This window comes from Panthera tigris, chromosome C1 (genome assembly GCF_018350195.1).
Source record: "Panthera tigris isolate Pti1 chromosome C1, P.tigris_Pti1_mat1.1, whole genome shotgun sequence".
NCBI lineage: Eukaryota > Metazoa > Chordata > Mammalia > Carnivora > Felidae > Panthera > Panthera tigris.
In genome coordinates this window covers 158,363,730-158,386,265 of record NC_056667.1, presented here as the reverse complement: position 1 = coordinate 158,386,265, position 22,536 = coordinate 158,363,730, and the positions used below count along the sequence as shown (strand labels likewise).

General features: G+C 36.4%; 1 protein-coding gene across 6 annotated transcripts in view; it reads left to right on the top strand.

The window, feature by feature from the left end:
* Positions 1–21,372, top strand: part of TLK1 (tousled like kinase 1) — a 145,563-nt gene extending 124,191 nt beyond the window's left edge. For all 6 annotated transcript variants that reach the window (XM_042994669.1, XM_042994671.1, XM_042994670.1 and 3 more), the window contains 9 exons: positions 560–657; positions 3,226–3,307; positions 8,296–8,387; positions 8,472–8,561; positions 8,706–8,875; positions 9,169–9,304; positions 12,124–12,235; positions 13,027–13,134; positions 19,608–21,372. In XM_042994669.1, coding sequence (XP_042850603.1) covers positions 560–657; positions 3,226–3,307; positions 8,296–8,387; positions 8,472–8,561; positions 8,706–8,875; positions 9,169–9,304; positions 12,124–12,235; positions 13,027–13,134; positions 19,608–19,784 — 1,065 coding nt within the window. In that variant the 3' untranslated portion in view covers positions 19,785–21,372. The remainder of the gene's footprint in view (positions 1–559; positions 658–3,225; positions 3,308–8,295; positions 8,388–8,471; positions 8,562–8,705; positions 8,876–9,168; positions 9,305–12,123; positions 12,236–13,026; positions 13,135–19,607) is intronic.
* Positions 21,373–22,536: the final 1,164 nt, after the last annotated feature.

Genomic DNA, 22,536 nt, shown 5'->3' with positions numbered 1-22,536 from the left:
GTGTAGTTTTTATTTTAAAGTCTCTTTACAATTGCAGAGAGATTTACTTAAGTGAGTGGTCAGATTGTATGTGTGTGCATGTTTGTGTATATCAAACACTATAAGGCCTAGAAATAATCAGTGGTTCTGTCTTCTTCCTTTTTTTAACTATTGTAAAATACCTTCATTTCATTTGTATTGCTAAATTATTCCCTCTTAAATTAAAATCAGGATGTATCAGAAATAAAGCTCTCATTTTGTGGTACAAGTCAGTTTCAGACTACCTTGCAGTCATTTTCAGTTTAGATGTTATAAAAATAGATTTCTTGTAGTACAGAATAAAACTCAGCATCTCATTAGGTATAGATTTTTATGTGGAGGATGGTTTCTTGAAATAGGCTTTTGCCTTATCTCTTTCCATCTTTCAGGCATTGAAAGTGCACTTTGGTCTTTTAACTCAGTGGTACTTTATAATATACTATTCTTCCCGTCATTGTAAAAAATTGATGCATGGGTAAAAATATCTTTTTTATATTGCAAATAAATTGAGCTTGTTATAGTCCCCTCTCTTCATTTTCAGGAAGAGGCAGAAATCCAGGCAGAACTTGAACGTTTGGAAAGAGTCAGAAATCTTCACATTCGAGAGCTCAAAAGAATAAATAATGAAGATAATTCACAGTAAGTCATTATTCATATTTTACAGTTTTACATGATAAAAGTTTTTTCCTTCCCTGTGAAGAGCATAAACACAATATTTCCTTATTGGGTAGCTTCTCATCACACTTAGAAAACGATCCAGAGTTCTTCCCATGGCTCAGAAGGCCTTGTATGATCTTTTCTCTGGCTACCTCACCACTCCCATCTCTCTCATCCTCCCCTTATTTATATGTTGTAGATAAGCTGGCCCCCTCAAACATGTCTAGCACATTCCCACCTCAAGGCTTTTATGGTTGCCATTTTCTCTGCCTGAAATGTTGTTCTTCTGAATATCTAAGTGGCTTACTCCTTATTGCACTCCAAATGACCATTCAGAGAGGCTGTCCCTGGGCCACCCTCTAAAATAGCAGTCTTTGACTCACTCCATTCCCTCTCTCAGTATCATTACCTTGCTTTATTTTTTCATAGCGTCTATCACTACCTGGAATTACAGATTTATTTTTCAGTTCTTGTCTATCTCCTCTAATTAGAACATAAGCTACATGAGAGCCGAGGCTTAGTTTTGTTCTTGCTGTATCCCCAGAGCCTAGACCAGTGCCTGGCACATGATAGGCACAAAATAAATGTTTGTTGACTGAATACCAAAGTTAGTATTACAGTAGTGAAGGAGAAATTATTTCAACCAACGGGACTTCAGTAAGCCGTGTTTTCATCATTATGCAAAAACTGTAGAAGAAACAGAAAAGAAGTTTCAAGGTATAGCCTCTGTCCTTAATCCCTGCTTATCAGAATGAGTGCCATAGATACTAAATGCTAAAGAAATTCAAAAGAAGAGGAGATGACTGGTAGGAACTTTATGAAGAAGATAGAAATTAAGCAAGGCACTACTTGGATTTAATTGATGTACAGGAAAGGAAGGGTAGTCTTTTTATCCTTTATCTGTGAGATTTGTCATGTCATTTAAAGCTTCATGACTTAATTTGAATCTCAGAATTGGAAATGGCCAATTTCTCTTGTGAACTATAAATAATCTTGCTTAAAAGAAGGCCTATCCATGATCATTGTATTTGTATAATTCATAAATACACAGATCATTCTTCTGTATAAGGTGAAAGAAATGATATAGTTATGGAATAACCTAAAATGTACCAGATGAAAATTCTAATAAAGCAGGTAGGACAAAACTAATTTACAGTTGGCTGTTCTGAAAATTATGTTCAAACTTATTTATGGATATGACTTAGTCCACTTGATGAAAATCAAGTGAATTGTTACAGCTTTACCAAGCAGAGGGGTGCCTGGCTGGCTTGGTGGGTAGAGTGTGTGACCCTCAATCTCGGGTCGTGAGTTTGAGCCCACACTGGGGGTAGAGTTTACTTAAACAGAAAAAAAAAAAACAAGCAAAATCTCTTTTATTAACAAGTTCTTCAAGAAAAAAAAATTGTCAAAGTTATATTCAGTTGATTTTCAACAAAATATAATGTATTTGCACCTGGAGTTAATAAAGCTATCATTGTTCAAAACAGATGAACATAAGGGAAGGGAAACAAAAATAATATAAAAACAGGGAGGGGGACAAAACAGAAGAGACTCATAAATATGGAGAACAAACTGAGGGTTACTGGAGGGATTGTGGGAGGGGGGATGGGCTAACTGGGTAAGGGGCATTAAGGAATCTTCTCCTGAAATCATTGTTGCACTATATGCTAACTAATTTGGATGTAAATTTTAAAAAATAAAAAATTAAATTAAAAAATTTAAATTAAAAAAAAAATAGAGCTGTCATTGTTTTTGTTTTTGTTTTGTTTTGTTTTCTTGATGTCAAGGGCACACATTTTGGAATCACATTTTTCTGCTAAGTGCAGTCATGTATTAACTGTTGGTTGACCTGAGCAAGTTAGTTAACCTTTCTGTGTGGTGGTGTCCTCATCTGTAAAATAAGAGATGGTAGCACGTCCTGCTTTAGAAGGGGTTGGCTGAGAAATAAATGAGTTAATATATGTGAATGCTTAATATATAGCAGAAGCAATAAGTGTTTAGTAATAAGAGTAGTATTATCTGTGAGTGATTTTTAAGTTTCGTTTTAAAGCTTCCTTTATTTAATTGGGAATTGAAATTTTATTTATACAAGTCCAAAGAGTAAAATTTAATCACGTATGAAGGCCAGCTTATAAATACAATTATTTTTAATCATACGTCAATACTGTAAAATCTGGACTAACCATCCTCTCAATATAAAAGTATATTTCTACAAGGGAAATAATTTCTTGTGAGTAGTTACAGGATTTCATAAAGCTCTTGGAAACAAGATAGTTGAGAAGTCTTTATCAGAGTGCTATAATTTTGGTTATTGAACTTGAATATTCAGCTGTAAATGTTCAGCTTAGTGAACACCAAAGAGTTAAGATGGAAAGTAGTCATGCAAGTAGAGAAAGAAAAGCAGTATAGAACGGAATTAGAAATTAGTAGTGGAGTAACTGAGAACAGTAACTCAGAGTAGTAGAAGAGAGAGTGGAACTTTATTGTGGAAGAAATCTTTTTTGTGTGTGTTTTTTGCATGCCTAAGTGTCTTTTTCTCCCACCTTTAAGGTTCAAAGATCACCCAACGTTAAATGAAAGATATTTATTACTTCATCTGCTTGGTAGAGGTGGCTTTAGTGAAGTGTATAAGGTAATGTAAATTTTTTTCTTTTCTTCACACTAATGGAGCAAAGATACAGGAGTACATGGTTAAAGAGGTATTTGTCTTGGGGTGCCTGCATGGCTCAGTTGGTTAAGCATCCAACTCCTGATTTAGGCTAGGTCATGATCTCGTGATATGTGAGTTCAAGCCCCGTGTCAGGGCTTAAATCCTGTGTGGGATTCTCTCTTGCTCTCTCTCTCTGCCTCTCCCCTGCTCATGTTCTCTCTCTCTCTCTCTCAAAATAAATAAACTTAAAAAAAGAGAGAGGTACTTGTCTTTTATTGATTGATTTTATGTTTCAGCTCATTACAAAATAGTCTGGTGGCTTATGTTGTCTTGTCTCAAGAATCTGGACACTATCCTTGTGTCATGCTGATATCTGACACCTAGTTATCAGTAGCCAATCTGATAACAGTCATTAGAATCAAGAGTGGCAGGTAGCCATCTAATATAGTACGTTTATGGAAAGATTGTACCCCTTAAGCATGTGTCACAAGTATTACATGTCCTGAATTTACCCAAATTTCTACCTATTTTAAGGCCAGTGTTTCTTAAATGCATCTCTGTAAATGTAGAAAAAGTTTTAGTCACCGTGTTTAGTGTTTTGTATCTTAACCTTTTTTCACTTTACATTGTATCTTTCTGCCCAACCTTTAAAATTCTGTAGTTCCTAAGGTCTTTTATCATTCTGTATACTCCTTTTCAAATACAGGTTTCCCCAGCTATCTAAAATAGAGCATTACTGTGCAGCCTTTCATAAGCCAAAAGTGGCGTAAAGGGAAGCGTATCTCCTGCTTTCTGAAGTTTTGTCAGGCTTCTTCACTTTTTACAAAAGACCTACATTAGAGGGGGTGCCTGGGTGGCTCAGTCGGTTAAGAGTCCAACTTTGGCTCAGGTCATGATCTCACAGTTTGAGCCCCTCATCAGGCTCTGTGCTGACAGCTCAGAACCTGGAGCCTGCTTCGGAGTCTGTGTCTTTCTCGCTCTCTGTGTGCTCTGTCTCTCTCAAAAATAAACAAACATTAAAAAAAAAAAAAAAAAAAAAGACCTATATTAGTGCCTGTGCTCCCTAACCGAAAGAAATCCAGAGAGGATTTTTCACTCTTACAAAAAAAGCCATTACTGGGGGCACCTGAATGGCTCAGCCAGTTGAGCGTCCATCTTTGACTCAGGTCATGATCTCATTCATGGTTCACAAGTTCAAGCCCCACGTCGGGCTCTGTGCTGCCAGCTCAGAGCCTGGAGCCTGCTTTGGATTCTGTGTCTCCCTCTCTTTCTGCCCCCTCCTCTGCTTGTGCTTTCTCTCTCTCTCTGTCTCTGTCTCTGTCTCTCTCTCTCTCTCTCTCAATAAATGGAATGAAGGAATGAATGCCATTACTGTATCAGTGTACGTATAGCCATTCTACACCTTCCTTCTGAGCTCCATACCTGTTGGTGTACATAACTTAGTCTGTTTGCCTCACTTGGATGCTTCATATGGACTGAAAACTTAGGTCTGAAATAGAAGTTACCTTCCTCTTCTCCAAAACCTTTTTCTTCTAACACTGCTCCCCACTTCAGTACATAGCGTTACCATTCATCTGCCCAAATGAAAAACATAGGAGCCATTCTTCATTCCACCTCTCCCTTAACTCCCTTCCCTCCACATAAAACCAGTCCCTGCTGCCTACTGCTACTAATGTCATTAAGCTCTCAAATCCAGCAATGACCCTTGTCCTCTCTTAGCCCAAGGTCTCCTTGTCTCTTACTTGCATTGCTGTCTGAGCCTTGTACTTAATCACCTTCTTTGGGGCACTGAGTTTCTCCAATTTTTGATGTATATACTGTAGCTAGAGTGGCCTTTTTATAAAACGCAATCTGATCATCTCATTCTCCTGCTTATAAGCCCCAGGGGCTTCCCATCTGCTCATAGCTAGGATGAAGTCATATTGAAGGTTGTACTCTCACCTTAAATTTCGATTCTTACAGAAGGCTTCCCAGTTGATCTGCCTTTTATAGTTCCTTGTTGACACTTTGTGCTTTGTTATGTATTGGTATAGTCAGTGGTTAAGAGTTTGGGTTCTGAAGCCAGACAGGCTGGATTTGAATCCTGACTAGTTCTGACTTCTATTTACTAACTGTATATACTTGGCCTTATGACACCAACTCTGCTTCAGTCTTCGTCTGTGAATAGTAACAGTACCTACATCATAGCATTGTTGTAATGATTAAATGAGCTATCACAGGGAAATCACATAGAATATTAGTGTTTAGCAAATGTAAGCTCATCAGATTATTATTAGAAATCCTCTCTGTTCAGTGAGACAAGGACTGTGTCTTCTTGGTTTACTGAGGACAAACCTAGATTCTAGTTCTAACTCTGGGAAATAATATGGGATTTGGATTAAAAAAACTTCAGTTCTGATCTTAGTTCAGCTATGAGTCATTTTGTTTTTGTTTTGCTAAGTTGGATGAGCATTAAGATTCGTGGGCCCAACTTTCCTCACCCATCAGGAGTGATCTGTGAGCTCTCTCTCAATTCCTGGTTCTCTGATTCTAACAATAGTTCATCCTCAAGCACTTAATGGTTCAAGTAGGCTTACCCAGGCCACGAAATAGAAAAGAAGATCATAGTAGCTCACTCTGGATCTAAAAATCACCAAAGTACAGTTAGTACTAGCTCAGCCTTAGAGTTGCCCAATTTTTGAGCCTGCTAACACCTTTCATGACAACCTTCTGCCACTGCCCTACAGTGTTTGCACTGTTTTTAATGCCACAGGTGGGGGCTAAAAGGGGTTTTTCTTTTTGAAGAAAAGACTTATATAGCAAATAGAAAAGGCAGATTGGGCCTAATAACTTGAATCTTCAATACTGATCTAGATACTAAACACCACTCTTTCCAGCCCATTCAAAAAGCCTTTTTGTGGTGGCCAGGTCCACTGGGAAAGAAGCAGACTGTAAATCAAAAAATACAGACTTTTTTATCTATACCAAGGTGGAAAATACTGAATCAGTTGCTCAGTAATTACCACATTAGCCTATGGGAAGGATATACTATACTCCCCTAATCTTGAGAGAAAGATGTATCATATATAAGTCAAATATATATTGATAACTTTTATTAGTGTACTTAAAATTTTATTCACTTCTATTAATTATCCTTTATGCTTTTTTGCATTCTTTCACATGAGCTTCTTTTACTTTTATCCTTTTCTATTTCTTTAAACTTTTAATATTGTATGTAATTAGTTCATGTTTAACATTTTATATGCTCTACCCTATTTAATCCTCTCAACAACCCAAACTTTACAAATGAGACTAAGGCTAAGAAGCTATTAGCACAAAGTTCTATAGTTGATGAGTTCTTTTTTTTTAATGCTTATTTTTGAGAGAAAGAATGTGGGCAGGAGAGGGGCAGAGAGAGAAGAGAGAGACAGAATCCGAAACAGGCTCCAGGCTCCAGGCTCTGAGCTGTCAGCACAGAACCCGATATGGGGCTCTAACTCATGGACTGTGAGATCATGACCTGAGCAAAAGTCAGACACTTAACCCGCTGAGCCACCAGGTGCCCCGTATAGTTGATGAGTTCTGCCTCCAAAGTGAATATTCTTAACTACTGCATCCTATATTATTTCTGATCTCAGGCTTATGTGACAAGCAGTTTGTGTTTCCTGTTTATTTTTAGGTTAAGTTGATGGGGGTGTGGGGAGTAGGGACTGGGGACCTTCATTCTTATAAATATGTACCTTGTAAGTGTTTATTTATTTATGTATTTTACATTTATTTATTTTTAATAGAGACAGAGCACAAGTGGGGGAGGGGCAGAGAGAGAAAGAGACACAGAATTCGAAGCAGGCTCCAAGCTGTCAGCACAGAGCCTGATGTGGGGCTCGAACTCACAAACCGCGAGATCATGATCCGAGCCGAAGTTGGATGCCCAACCAAATGAGCCACCCAGGCGCCCCTTAAGTGTTTTTTTTTTTAAGGGATACCTTCAGGGGCACCCAGATGGCTCAGTCGGTTAAGTGGTTGACTTCAGGTCATGATCTCGTGGTTTGTGAGTTCAAGCCCCGCATCAGGCTCTGTGCTGACAGCCCGGAGCCTGGAGCCTGCCTCTGATTCTGTGACTCCCTCTGTCTCTGCACCTCCCACGCTCACTGTCTGTCTCTCTCAAAAATGAATATTTTTTAAAAAGTTTTTAATAAAGGGACACCTTTATGTATAAATCACAACAGAACCTAAATTAGTAGATCTCTCTTTAATGACATTCAAGTGTGGTTTTTTTTAATTTATAAATTACCCACGACCTTAAAAGAATACTAATCATTCTTAATTTTTTTATGTAAGAATTAGGCTGATGATTTGAACAAACCAGTATAAGAACCTCTTTTTTTAAGACAACCAGTGAAAATTGAAGACAAGTTGGGTATTAGAAGAGATTTTAAGAAATTATTGATGTAGTTAGGTGTGATAAAATGATATGTGGTATGGTTATGGTTATGTTTGAACAGTTTCATAATCAAAGTTTATAATTTTTTAAACAGGTGGAAATTGTTAGGAACCTGTTTATTTTTAAAGAAGTGGGGAGTTGCTAGAAAAAGGTAGAGGAAAAAGGTTTGCTTTGTCCGGCCCATAAAAAACACACTATAGCCATCTGTTCTGTTGGCTGCTTACTGCTACTGCCAGTAGAGAGGAGCCAGATCCATGTGTAAAGAAGGAAAACAATAACTTTGTTTTATCTTGATTCAATATATTGGTACTTACGAACCTGAGTATGAAAATTCACATTAAAGTTTTCTCTGATGTAGTATGATGGAATTTGTATCTTGTTTCCAGTAATAAATGTTTCACAGAACTATATATAATCATAGTTCAAAAACTGTAGTGTATGTTCTCATTCCATATTACTGCAAAAATCATCACCAAAAAATTTGTAAAAATCTCTTCAGCTATTCAGTTGATCTTCGGTCCTAACTCTACTATGCCTTGAATTCTAGGCTTTTGACCTTTATGAACAAAGATATGCTGCTGTGAAGATCCATCAGCTTAATAAAAGCTGGAGGGATGAGAAGAAGGAAAACTACCACAAGTAAATATTAATACTTTCTGGTTTGTATCAAGTGAAAGTACATTTAATAGTCACGGAGAATGAATATACTCTCTTTTCTCATAGACATGCCTGCAGAGAATATAGAATACATAAAGAACTGGATCACCCTAGGATAGTTAAACTCTATGATTATTTCTCCTTGGATACGGATACGTAAGTGAATATAAGGATTTAGTTTTTAAGAAAAACTGTTTGCTTTTTTGCTTTCCCTATTCTGTTATGATACACACTTCATTTCTCCACTGTGATAATTATTGGGTGATATTTTAAGTCTAATTTTTTTTCTCTTCATTGTAGGTTTTGTACAGTGTTAGAATACTGTGAAGGCAATGACTTGGATTTCTATCTGAAGCAACATAAATTAATGTCAGAGAAGGAAGCTAGGTCTATTGTAATGCAAATTGTAAATGCACTAAGATATCTCAATGAAATCAAACCCCCTATTATACATTATGACCTTAAGCCAGGTAATTAATAAAATTTGTCAAAATAATTTTATTTTTTTAAGCTTTAAAGACTGTGGTTTTTATTAAGTTATCTGCAAATATGCTTTGTGGTTTAGCTTTTTACAAAAAACTCCATGGAATACTAGAAGAATTTAAAATGTTTATTGTGTTACCACACTTTAAAATTATAATTTGTTTACATTTTTAACTATGTATTTTTAAATATCTGTTTGTTGCCCACAAGTCAGCTAGCATAGTAATGTGTTTCATCTATGTGTCATTGAAAAAAAAAAAACCTTATATTTTGTTCTTAGGAAACATTCTTCTGGTAGATGGCACAGCATGTGGAGAAATCAAAATCACTGATTTTGGTCTATCTAAGATTATGGATGATGATAGCTATGGTGTAGATGGAATGGATCTAACTTCTCAAGGGGCAGGCACTTACTGGTAAATGTATAATTTATTTTGAATTGAAATTGTGTAGACTACTTTTTGTGAGAGTTTAGTTTTTATGTTCATGTATTTTGGAGATTACTGTGGTGAGGGGGTACTAATACGAAGTTTGAGTCCAAAGAGGGAGATTCCTGTCATCAGCCTTCTCTTCTCATCTGCTCTTAACTATAAATATGAGGTAAGTGAAGGGAGAATGACTTGGCATCAGTGAGTGACTTCAGTATCTACCAGCCAGAAACGCCTCACATAGAAAATTATGGATTTTCTTTCTGTATATTCAAGTGATGTTTATCATGAGTAAAAATACTTACGTGAATATAACAACATAACTATTACAAGCAATCGTCATAAGCATGAAGCCCTCATTGTAGAAGTTTTTTGGTTTTTGTTGAAGATGAAGATTGCATTGATCTTACAATGGGAAAGAAGTTTAGCATATTCTTGGTCTTTGGACTTGACTCTCAGAAATCCCTTTTAATAACTTCATATGTATAAACTCTGGATAGAACTATAGATTCATAGATCTAAGTCTAAATGAGTGTCATTCCCTTCAGAGTACCAAGGTGTTGACAAAAATCACTTCTCAGTGAATTTTCAAACTTCTGGTCAAATTCACCAAAGTGGAGAACATAAGACTATAAGATTTCAAAACAAACTTAGCTTAGCAAAAGGAGTAAAATTTTAATTGGAGAGAGAACTGTACACAACTTCACTGAACAGGATGGAGACTAGTTTCTAGAACAGTCTTCACACAGCCTGGGCACATAATAACCAGTTCCACAGGATGCCGCCGGTCTGTGTGAACTTGACTTTCCCTGTATTCTTCTAAAACCATTTTACTCTCAAATTCTGGTTGTACCATTTTCTAGGAATATCAGTAAGATAGTAGGTCATGGATTTTTCTTCCATATTTAAAGAAAATTATCAAATTAGTAACCCCCTAGAAGTTAGTATCCTCAATCAGCAGTCTTTAGAGTTGCAGCATCGAGTCTCCTTTATAGAACCCTGGATTCTATGGAAGACAGCTTGACGTAGTAGATTTAGACAGTTCTGAATAATAGATCGTCCTTCCTCTGCAGAGTTTCCTGCTATGTTGTTTCCCTTGCACTCCGGCTTTGCTAGTGGAGGTCTGGGCAAGGAGATTTACCTCTGACAGGAGGGCTGGAGCATTTCCATGTAGTAACCTGGAATGTATTTCCCATAGAAACGTTTTTAAAAATGGTTTTAAGTTTTTTAGCTGTGTGTTTGGTAAACTGGGATGTTCTCTACAGTCTTTTACAATACATATATATAGTACTTTCACAAATTACATCTCATCCCCAGAAATGTATAAACTATTTGTCAGTTACCAGTTAGAAGGAAATCAGTTTTGTGCCCCCTTTCCTCTCAGGCTTCAAATGCAGTTTTTCACTAAGTCCTGGTGGTCATCTCTCCAGCTTTGGGTCTCTCTTCCTACAATTTCTCTCTTTGGTTCTACCCTTTTGCCTCAAGAGACATTGCAGCATAGTGTTTACAAGCCATTCTTGTTTCATAAATATACACAAAATACATATTTTTATCATAAAACAAGTCTGGCTTTTTACTTGATTTGGGGGGTAGAAAAGGATTTACATTCCAAATAAATTATTGGTCATTTTTGTTGGTTCTTTTTCAAAAAGTTTTTTTTTTTAAGAAATCTATCCATTTCTGCTGAAATGTAAATGATTTTATCATAGTGTAAAACTAAAGGAAAAAAAAAACTCCTTTCCAGGATTTTTTAAGTTTATCTAAATTTTAAGGTGGGAGATGCTTGCATCCCTGGTGGATTTTTTTACTTACAATCTAAGGTGTGACAAATTTATTTTTACTTTTCCTTTATATAAAATTATGAACTTAAAAATAGAAAATAGTATTTTTGAATTCTTAACATATTTCAGATGCTGCCGTGTTCAAAAACTACACATTGAATAATAAGAGCTCCTTGAGCTCTGCTCACAGTTTAGTGGGATTTTAGTTTAATGCCATAATAGAGGTACCATAACATCTGCTGGTTACGTAGGGAGGGAGCAAAGCTCAGCCTGGAGGAAATAGAGAAGGCTTATGAAGGTCCAGTGGCTCTTAAAAGAGAGAAAGTACTCACCAAATGAATTGGAGTGGTCAGGGAAGGCATTAGAGATTCATATTAAGCATAGGAAGGTGGTGGGTAGTGGGGGTGGATGCAGCAGAGGGCATTGTTGGGGAACCAAGTGAATTGTTTTTGCCTAGCCAGTTTGAGGAGGTGTGAGGGTGAAGGAGAAGAGGGAGTGCAGATTTTGGAAATTTAAGTTGCTTCTAGATTAGGATGGGTCTGTGTGTACCAACAAGAGCTAGGAGGTCTTAAGCTGGTGGTTCATGATGTTGCAGTTTTTTAAACAGAAGAACCAGGTGGTCAGATAGGTGCTTTAGGAAGAGAATTGTCTACGGTTTGAACTCAGGTGAAAGGGCATGGGAGAGCATTTATTATTGCTTGCTCAAATTAGAACATTGTAATTTCTAATGATTATATATATATTGTCTACAGAAATGAAAAATTTGTTAGTATATATAATACGTATACATAATATGTGTATATTGCAGACTTCATCACAAAGTTGTAGGTTTTGACTCTATAGGATGTAAGTGCTTCAAAAGTTTTGGTCATTTTCATTGATAAAAGTCCTAAGGTTTTATGTATAGATGACAGGAGTGTTCTGGGTATTCTAAATGTACATTGAGAAGGCTTTAAGTTACAGATTCTTAACAGTATCCTTTCCTGTTTTCTACCCTCCCCACCCCACCCCCCCAAAAAACTATAGGTATTTACCTCCTGAGTGTTTTGTGGTTGGAAAAGAACCACCAAAGATTTCCAACAAGGTTGATGTATGGTCAGTTGGAGTCATCTTCTTTCAGTGTCTTTATGGTAGAAAGGTAAGTTAAAGTATGCAGGATTCTGCTGTGTGGAGATAAGTTGAATTTCCTTTTTAAATGCAAAGTTTAACTAACTTCAAGTCAGTGTAGATCCTTCTAAGGAAAGCCAGGCAGCTTACTTAAGTTGTTTTTGGCATCCCTACCCACCCCCCCCCCCTTTTTTTTAAAGTAAAAGAAGCTATCTGTTAATAGTGCTAACATTTTCTGCTATGTAGGGATATTGGAAAGTGGAAAACACTTTTCATTCTCCATTCTATTTGCTCACATTGTCTCCCCTCCTCCTACTCAGTTTAGCTTTCTCTGGGAAACTTCATCAAACTTAGCCTTAATTCTTTCCAAACCTCTCTTTATATTGAAGTCAGAACTGTGAGCTGCCACAGACTTTCCCATCCCTGAGTTGTCATTGAAGGGAGTGTATTGTGATCAAGTATTTTATTCTTTGGAATTTTCACAGACGTTTTCACTGCTTCTTACTCCTCTAATCGTATTTCCGTTTTTTGACCAGTCATAATTTTGATTTCTTTTTATATTTTTATCTTGATTATATTGTAACAGCCTTATTTTCTGTGCTTATTCACAACGTTTAAGCTATGTGGAGGATTGATTAGATGGGTTTACTCAGCCTGCTCTCAGAACCTTGTTTTAAGAAAATGCATCCCAAGTTCCAAATAACTGAGGACAAGATTTTTTAGAATACAAATCATTTGTATCTTGGGGATTCACTGATAATTACTCGTAGAAATTTCTCACAAAATATTTAAACATTTTATTCTTTTTTTTTTTTTTTTAAGCCATTTGGTCACAATCAATCTCAACAAGACATTCTTCAAGAAAATACAATATTAAAAGCCACAGAAGTCCAGTTCCCTGTAAAACCAGTTGTAAGCAGTGAAGCAAAGGTATTAAATTTATGTAAATAGGTTTTGTGAAGTAATTCTTTTCATAAATTGTGCTTAAAACAAAGTACAATTGACTTTTGAACCACACAGGTCTACTTAATGTGGATTTTCTTCAGTAAATAGTACAATACTGTAAATGTATTTTATGATTTTAACATTTTCTTTTCTCTAATTTTTTATTGACAGAATACAGCATTTAATATGTATAACCTACAACATATATATTACTCAACTGTTTGTTGTTGGTAAGGCTTCCAGTCAACACTAGACTATTTGTAGTTACATTTTTGGGCGTTTAAGTTATATTTGGATTTTCAGTTGTGCCCCTAACCCCCACATTGTTCAAGGGTCAACTGTACTTACAAGTAAAGTAAAAGGGATCACTACCACAGTAAAATCTGTCCCGTTGGGACTGGTTATTTGCTCTGGAAAAGTGTTTCTTCGGTCTTTGGTTTTGATAGTTTGAAGACCCAGATACAGTCCCTGATTCTTTGATCACACCAGCTTGCTTTGTGGAGAGCAAGGGAAAATCACAAACTTATGTTAATACTGAAGTATTTTAAGTGTGTAAGAAGTAATAAAAGTAGTAATAACTACCATTTATTTAGTGCTTGTGTGCCAAGCATTGTGTTGATACTTATTTATTAACAACCTTATGAGGTGTAGATCAGTTTCTTGTTATTTCCATTTTATAAAGTAGGAAGCCAGCTAAGCCACCGTAGAAGTACTTTGTCCAGAAGCAAACTGGCTAGTAAGTAGGAGAGCTGTGGACCAAAGTATTCACTTACGCTAGACTCCAGATGCCACCCTACAGTAGCTGTGGAAAAAGCCTGACCTCTTCACCACCTGTGCTTCCATGTAGCGGTCTGTGAATCTGTAATAGTGGCTTCCTGTAGTTCTAATCCATATGTCTGTGTGGTAACACAGAATAGCCATTTCTAATTAATAGAATGTTTACGGTACTTATATCTTCCCATCTTCATCCTGTTGGCCTTTCACATTTGTATTTTCACTCCTGCTTTGTTATCCTTCTCACAAAGCTCATTTCTCTGTGAGCCCTGTTGGCATCTTTTCCTTTTTAAAACCTATGAAATTGCTGAGAAAAAAAACACATGAAGTTCCCATTTTTTCTGGTGTGAGTAGTCTAGGCCATAAGGATAATTCATAAACAGGCATTATATAGTTTCTTAGAATATAGATAAAATACTGCTAGATGTTGCCACTCATTAAGGTCATAGTGACCTTCATAACTGAAGATGTACTTACTAGGGTTTTTTTGTACTCTGAGTGTGCTTCTTGGAACCGTCTTGTATTTCATTTTGTCTGTTACATCTTAACTGGTGCTTTAGCAAGTTATTTGGATGACTCTTAGAAGATAATTCATTATGCTTCAGAATAAGAACATCACGTATTTTTCATAAGGTAAATATGTCTCCTTTAAAAGGAACCTGACAATGTTGGCATCTAAATTCTGCCTTCATGAGAACAGAAACTAAATGAATCAACCGGCAGAAATGACCAGGCATGAATGTAGTGTGCCAAAAGGAAGTCCCATTTGACGATCCCTGAGTCGAGCCTTAGGCTCTTCCTAGGTTCCCCCACCTCAGATCTGGGATGGGGAAGATCTCATTGTTTTTTGTGGGGTTTTGTATGTGTTCTTTTTCAGATCTCATCCTTACAGAGTACACCTTTACCAAGTACCTCCACTGACCTGGTGTGGGCATCTGAAGTACATTTTCTCCTTGTAGACTTCCTAACCTTGCTGTCAGCAGCTTTTCATCTTCTAAAACTCTGCCTTGAACATGTCAGTCACTCTTGATATTTTTTTCTCCATGTTGGGTTTCAATGACCACTCAGAAAATGATTAAGACCTAAGGATTCAGAAAAAATTTTAGTAAATATTAGCTAATACCCAAGGTATAATGATGAGAAAAGCTAGGTTTTGTTTTTAAAGAAAAAAAATTACTTACAATGAATTTCAAACTGAGAAGGTGCAGAATACTTTTTAAGGTGATTAAGATTTGATTTTGAAGTTATGTATCTTACTTGTAGTTTCCCTACAAATGCTTTAATTCATGAATGTATCTGGAAGTTGGGAATTTCAAGACAAGCTGCTAAAGTTATTTCTAGTGTCAGGATTAAAAGGAAACAATCAGTTATCCCTTGAGAATGTTTTATCTGTTGCAAAAATTGGATGAATCTCTCAAATATAGTACTGAGTGAAAGAAGCCAGGCAAAAGAGAACATAAGCTATAATTCCACTTAAATAAAGTTCAGAACAACCAAAACTCAACTACAGTATTAGAAGTCAGGAAAGAGATTATTGTGGACAGAGCCAGTGCCTGGAAAGGGGCATGAAGAGACTAGAGGTTCTGGTAAAGTTCTTTTTCTTGTTCTGGTTGCCAGTTACGTAGATTTGCTTTGTGCTATACACTCAGGATTTGTGTACTGTCTTGTAAATGTTAGATTTTTTTTTAAAAACAAAAGGCCATTTTGAAGGACAATATATAAAACCAGTTTGAGAAGGAAAAACAGATACAGATTATATTCCATTGGTTTTTTTCAAAAGTGTACTGATACATGATATTAACCTAAGAAACAAACCCCAATAGAAGTATCACTTCAGCATTCCCTTCATCTAAAGAAAGATGTTTAAAAAGGAAAGAAATATGACAAAAAGCGGCATCATACCCTGTGGCCAGAATAAACTGATAGTAAAATGGAAGGAGGGTGAGAGGAGTCTCTCAGCAGAAGAAAAATTCTAAGAGTTTACAATTGTATAAGGAAAAATGCAGCAGCTTTCCATATTCAACATAGTATTTGGAAGTTCTTGCCAGAGCAAGTAGGCAAGAAATAGAAATAAAAGGCATCCAATTTGGAAAGGAAGAAGTAAAAAGGTCACTATTTGCAGATGACGATATATATATAGAAAACCCTAAATAGACTGCACCCAAAACTAATAAAAAAATTCAGTAAAGTTGCAGGATATAAAGATCAGTACGCAAAAATCTATTGGATTTCTGTACACGAGTAACAGAAATTAAGAGAACTGTCCCATTTACAGTTGCATCAAAAAGAATAAAATTAGGAATAAATTTAGCCAAGGAATTGAAGGATGTGTATGCTGAAAACTTATAAAACATTGATGAAAGGAATTGAAAACAATACAAATAAATGGAAAGATACTCTGTGCTCATGAATTAGAATATTAAAAAGTCCTTACTACCCAAAGCAATCTGAAAACTGAATGCACTCCCTATGAAAATTCCAATGGCATTTTTCACACAATCCACACAATAGACTCCACAATCCTAAAATTTGTACGGAACCACAGAAGAACCCTGGATAGCCAAAGAACAAAGCTGAAGGCATCAAACTGCTTGATTTTGAACTATATTTCAAAGCTGTAGCAATCAAAGCAGTATGATATTGGCATAAAAAAGGGAAAAATCAGTGGAACAGAATAGAGAGCCCAGAAGTAAACCCATGCATAGATGATTAATTTATGACAAAAGAGCCAAGACTATACAGTAGAGAAAGGACAGTTTCTTCAATAAATGATATTGTGAGAAGTGGACCACTGTCTTACACCATACATGAGAATAAACTAAAAATGGATGAGAGTCTCGAACGGAAGAAAACACAGCCAGTAAGCTCCTTGACATCAGCCTTGGTGAGGATTTGTGGATCTGACACCAAAAGCAAAGGCAGCAAAAGCAAAAATAGACAAGTGGGAGTACATCAAATGAAAAACCTTCTACATAGCAAAGGATTCGACAAAATGAAAAGGCAGCCTACCAAATGGGAAAAAATATTTGCAAATCATAGCTGATATGGGGTGAATATCCAAAATATATACAGAGCTTGTACAACTCAATAGCAGAAAATAATCTGATTGCCCTGAGCAGAGTATCTGAATAGACACTTTTCCAAAGAAGACATATAGCTAACAGATACACAGAAAGGTGCTTATCATCACTAATCAGGGAAGTGCAGATCAAAACCACAGTGAGCTATCCCATCATACCTGTTATAATGGCTGTTAGAAAGGCAAGAAACAGGTATTGGCAAGGATGTGGAGAACAGGGAACCCTTGTGCACAGTTTGGTGGGAATGTAAATTGGTATGGCCACTGTGGAAAATAGTATGGAGTTTCATCAAAAAATTAAAAATACAATTTCCATGTGATCACGTAATTCTACTTCTGGGTATTTATCCACAGAAAAGGAAAACACAAATTGGAAAATACCCCTGCACCTCTGTGTTCACTGCAGCATTATTTACAGTAGCCAAGACATGAAAACAACATAGTGGCTGAACATGTGTGTATGTGTGTGTGTGTATATGTATATATGCATGTATATGTATATATACATGCACACACACACACACATTTATGGGATATTACTCAGCCATGAGAAGGAAGGAGATCTCACCAGTTGCAACAACATGGATGGACCTTAAATGCATTATGCTAAATAAGTGAGATAAGTCAGAGAAAGACGAATACCATCTAATCGCACTTGTATATGGAATCTTATTTAAAAAAAAATCCAAGCTCATGGATACAAAGAACAGACTGGTGGGAAGCAGGGAGTAGGGGGTGAGCAGAATAAGCGATGAGGGTAGGGTCAAAGCTTCCAGTTACAGAATAAGTCGTGGGGATTCACTCATATAAGGAATTTAAGATACAAAACAGAAGATACAAGGCACCTGAGTGGCTCCGGCTCAGGTCATGATCTCACAGTTCATGAGTTTGAGCCCCGATTCGGGCTCTGTGCTGACAGCTTGGAGCCTGGAGCCCCCTTTAGATTCTGTGTCTTCCTCTCTCTCTTCCCCTCCCCATTCATGCTCTGTCTCTCAAAAATAAATAAAATGTTAAAAAATTTTTTAAAGATACAAAACAGATGAACATAAGGGAAGGGAAGCAAAAATAAGGGAGAGGGGACAGCATAAGAGACTCTTAAATATAGAGAACAAAGGGTTGGTTGTGGGAGGGTGGATGGGCTAAATGGGTAAGGGGCATTAAGGAATCTACTTCTGAAATCATTGTTGCACTATATGTTAACTCATTTGGATGTAAATTAAAAAATTAAGTCATGGGGATGTAATGTACAGTATAGTGACTATAATTAACACTATATATTTGAAAGTTGCTATGAGAATAGATTTTAAATTTATCAAATGAAAGAAACATGGGCTCCTGGGTGGCCCAGTTAAGCATCCATCTCTTGATTTCAGCTCAGGTCATGATCTCAGGGTTTATGAAGTGAAGCTCTGCATCAGGCTCTTCGCTGACAGTGTGGAGTATGCTTGGTATTCTCTCTCTCCCTTTCTCTCTGCCACCCCCCCCCACCCCCAACTCATGCTGGCTTACTCACTCTCACTCTCTGAAAGTAAATAAAGAACAGTTGTAACTTTGGTGATGGATGTTAACTAGTTACATTGTGCTGGTCATTTTGCAATATACAAATATCGAATTATTAGGTTGCACACTTAAAACTAATATGTTATAGATCAGTCAGTTATACTTCAGTTTTTAAAAATAATTGTCATCCAGCAATTCCACTTTTAGGTATATGCCCCCCACCCCAAAAGGCAAGGATCAAATAGATATTTATATACTATTGCTCACAGCAGCATTATTCACAGTAGTCAAAAGGAAGAAACAATGCAAATGTCAGTCAACAGATAAATGGATAAATACAATGTGGTAATTGCATGGAATGGAGTATTCAGCCTTAAAAAGAAATGAAATTCTGATGCATGTTACAACATGGAGAACTCTTAAGCGTTATGGTAAGGGAAATAAGCCTTAACACAAAAGGACAAATCTTACTCTACTTGTAGAATAGTGGTTACCAAGTGCTGGGGGAAGGAGGAGTGGGGAGTTCTTGTTTAATGGATACAGAATTTTAACTTCTGCTTTGGATGTTGGATAAGTTTTGGATGATGAAAATGTTCTGGACATGGTCAATCTTGATGTTTCACAACATGAATGTACTTAAAATGCCACTGAATTAACTGCATATCCAAAAGGGATTAAAATGCTAATTTTTGTTCTAGCTGTAAATTTTTTTAAAAATGAGATGCATCTTTCCAACAGGAAGTTTAAACGGTAGCAATAATCATTTAGACTAAAATGAACCACTAAGGATGAATTGAGTTGAATTTGAAGAATTTTATTGCTACAAAATTTTAAAGATTTGAATACTAATGAAATGAAATATATTTATTAAATGTGTTCATCCTTCTGTAGGATGATTAGAAGGGGCAAAAATTGGGGCACCTGGGTAGCTCAGTCAGTTGAGTGTCCATGATCTCACAATTCTTTAGCTCGAGCCCCACATCAGGCTTACTACTGTCAGCACGGAGCCCATTTCAGATCCTCTGTTCCCCTCTCTCTGCCCCTCCCCCCAAAATACATTTTTTTAAAAACAAAAATTTTAACTTCTGAATTTTTTTTTTTTAAGGCCTTTATAAGACGCTGTTTGGCCTACCGAAAAGAAGATCGGTTTGATGTGCACCAACTGGCAAATGACCCATACCTTCTCCCGCACATGAGAAGATCAAATTCTTCAGGAAACTTACACATGGCTGGCCTCACAGCATCCCCCACACCCCCTTCTTCAAGCATAATTACTTACTGATTTTCCTCCAAAATTGGCATGGTATCTTTGAATTGCTTCCAGATACACACTTGAGTTTGAGAGCATTTGATTGTTTTTGTTTCCTTTTTCACACAGACATGGTTGTTTGTGAACTGAAGTTCTTCATAGCGTCATTTGTATGAGAGTGGATCATGGACAATGAATAAAGTGTACACTTTGTAACCTTAAGCAGTGAAAGATGACTGCCTGTTGCACAGAAACAGGAATACCATACTTAAGGAGAAAAATCGTTGTTTGGGGGAACACTGTAAATAACGTTTATAATACTTAAATACATTTGGTTGTTACTAGAGAGTTCTAATATGAAGGGTAGTTTTTCATTATTTAAAAACACACGGAAAAAATATTTCTAACACAAGAACTATAGTGCCTGGATACATTCTTCAGCATTCAGCAGTTAACCTGCTGAAACCAAAGTGAGAACTGAATGGCAGTGACAGTTGTGTTTTGTAGTAGTAGAATGTGAGAGTTAGCATCTTTGGACAAAGTTAGACTTTGTCACTTGCCTATTCTGGCTTTTACCAAGTTGTACCTCGGAGTCACATGTCCGTTCCCCACCCCACACACACTAGTCATGTTAACGGGAAAGCTGTTATTTCTAGATACTTTACACCTTTGATAAAAGGAGCTGCTTGTTTTGAAATCAGTTGAATTCGCTAAATTGCATTATCTCTGGTGTTTTCAACACGTTAGAATTAAGATTATTTTCCCTTTATTACCAGGCCTTGTTCATAAACAAGTGATAGTATGTGACCAAATGTGGACCAGACCAGTTCTATGCAGGATAATGATAAAGTTCCCTTCTAGCTCTATTGTAAATTGTTGTACAGATGTTGTATTTCAATTACCAAGTTTCAGCAGCTTATTCTTGTACAAATGTTTAAAAATACGGCTTTTCTAATTGGATATTGTATTTTTTTTAAGTCTTCTTGAAGGCGCTTTAATTGCTGCTAAATGACGTTGCTTCTTTGCTAAAAAATTTAATGACCTCTTTAAAGGTGCAAGTTGACTGTACATCATAGAGAGATATTAAAGGTTGGCATTCATTAACAATCAAGGCATGTAAAAATGATCCTTCTTGGACATATTAGGGTTCACTAAATCAGTTTCTTGGGTTCTAGGGCTGTGGAGCACATAGATACTAGATTTATAAATTGTTCATGTTTATCCTACATTTCTAGAAGGTTCTTATCAGCAAGGTGGGATGATGGTCCCATAAACAAGTTTCTTGTGGTTTGTACAGATTTGTTAAAATGTGAACATTTTCTAACTGCCTTGTATGGTAGAAACCATTATTTTTCAGGATGTTGTATTTTACTCCTGTAAGAATTATTTGTCACATTCATAATGCTGATACTTACATGTAAGTTGTCCATGTTGCGGAAAAAGGAGGTGATACCACAGATTCTCCTTAATATTGTACAGTTAAACTGTGGCTCTTATTTCTCATGTTGCAAGCCATTTTGTTTTTTCATTGTACATATAGACACATTGTCTCTTTAAGATGCTGCTGAAATTGTAGAGAATGTAGCCAAAACAGTAATAAACAGTGACAATTAAAATTTAAGGACTATGAAAATTACATTTGAAGGGAGCTTTCAAGACTTAGGATATTAACTGACTTGGCTCCTTAAGAATCAGCTCAGTAAATTCTTTAAGTGTACTTCAAGTATCAAGTGCTTCAAGCTGTTTAAGCAAATCTAATAATCATTATCAAGGCTAGTCCTGGGTAAGTAACATTTAGCACCATGAGGAGTGGCCTAAGGGCTACTATACCTGTTCTTCCATAGATTAAGACAGAAATCTTATTTTTAAAAAATACTGATATGGTAACGGAATGTTAGCATTCATTGAGTGCTTTAGATGCTGCCTGCACATTTTTCAGTTTTGTGGAGTTTTCATCTTTCCAAATCATAAAGTACTGTCTTCACATAGTAATTGTCATTTAAAGTCCTGAATTAAAAGAAAATGCCTGGTTTTCTAAGTTTTAGTGAGATGCTAACACTAGGTCGAATAAGTGGTATGGACTAGATCACTGCGTTGTCATACTATTTTCAAGTGAGTGAAAATGCCTCGTAGTGTGGAAATGCAGGAAAACAAGCCATGAAATGACACTGCTTCCCTGACCTGAGTTTAGGTAGTCATTTGGAGTCAAAGATGAATTCAACTTACACGCCATCTCTTCCTAAAGTATTTCCCAACAAATGCTACAGCTTTGGGGTCATATGCCAGTAACCCAGCAGGTATAGGATGGCTAACTGAGCCAAACTGAATCATTTACTGTTACCTTCATATGGGATATCGGTAACTATCACTAAATAATTTCAGTCTATGGCTCTAATATCTTTTGAAGCATACATTGTTGCCTGATCTACAGAATTCTGTCCTCAGAATTAAAGCATGTCTTTTTTCCCTAAGACAAAGCCAAGGTCTCCCATCAGGAGTCAGCAGTGATACAAGGTAAAATGTATAGTTTCTGCATATAATTTAAAAATCTTTCTTTGATGTGAATTAGCTTTATTTAGTATATGCATGTGGAGAGGAAGTGTAGAAACCACCCTAATCTAAATTGGGAGTTGCGTAGATTTTTGGTTTTTGTCTTTCAGCAATAAAGTCAGGTTTGTTTCCTTACTGACCACCATCCCCTTCTAAAAATAAAAACCAAAAAAAAAAACCTCAGTTTAAATGTACATCAAATGTGACTGTATATTCTACAAATACCTCATTACAT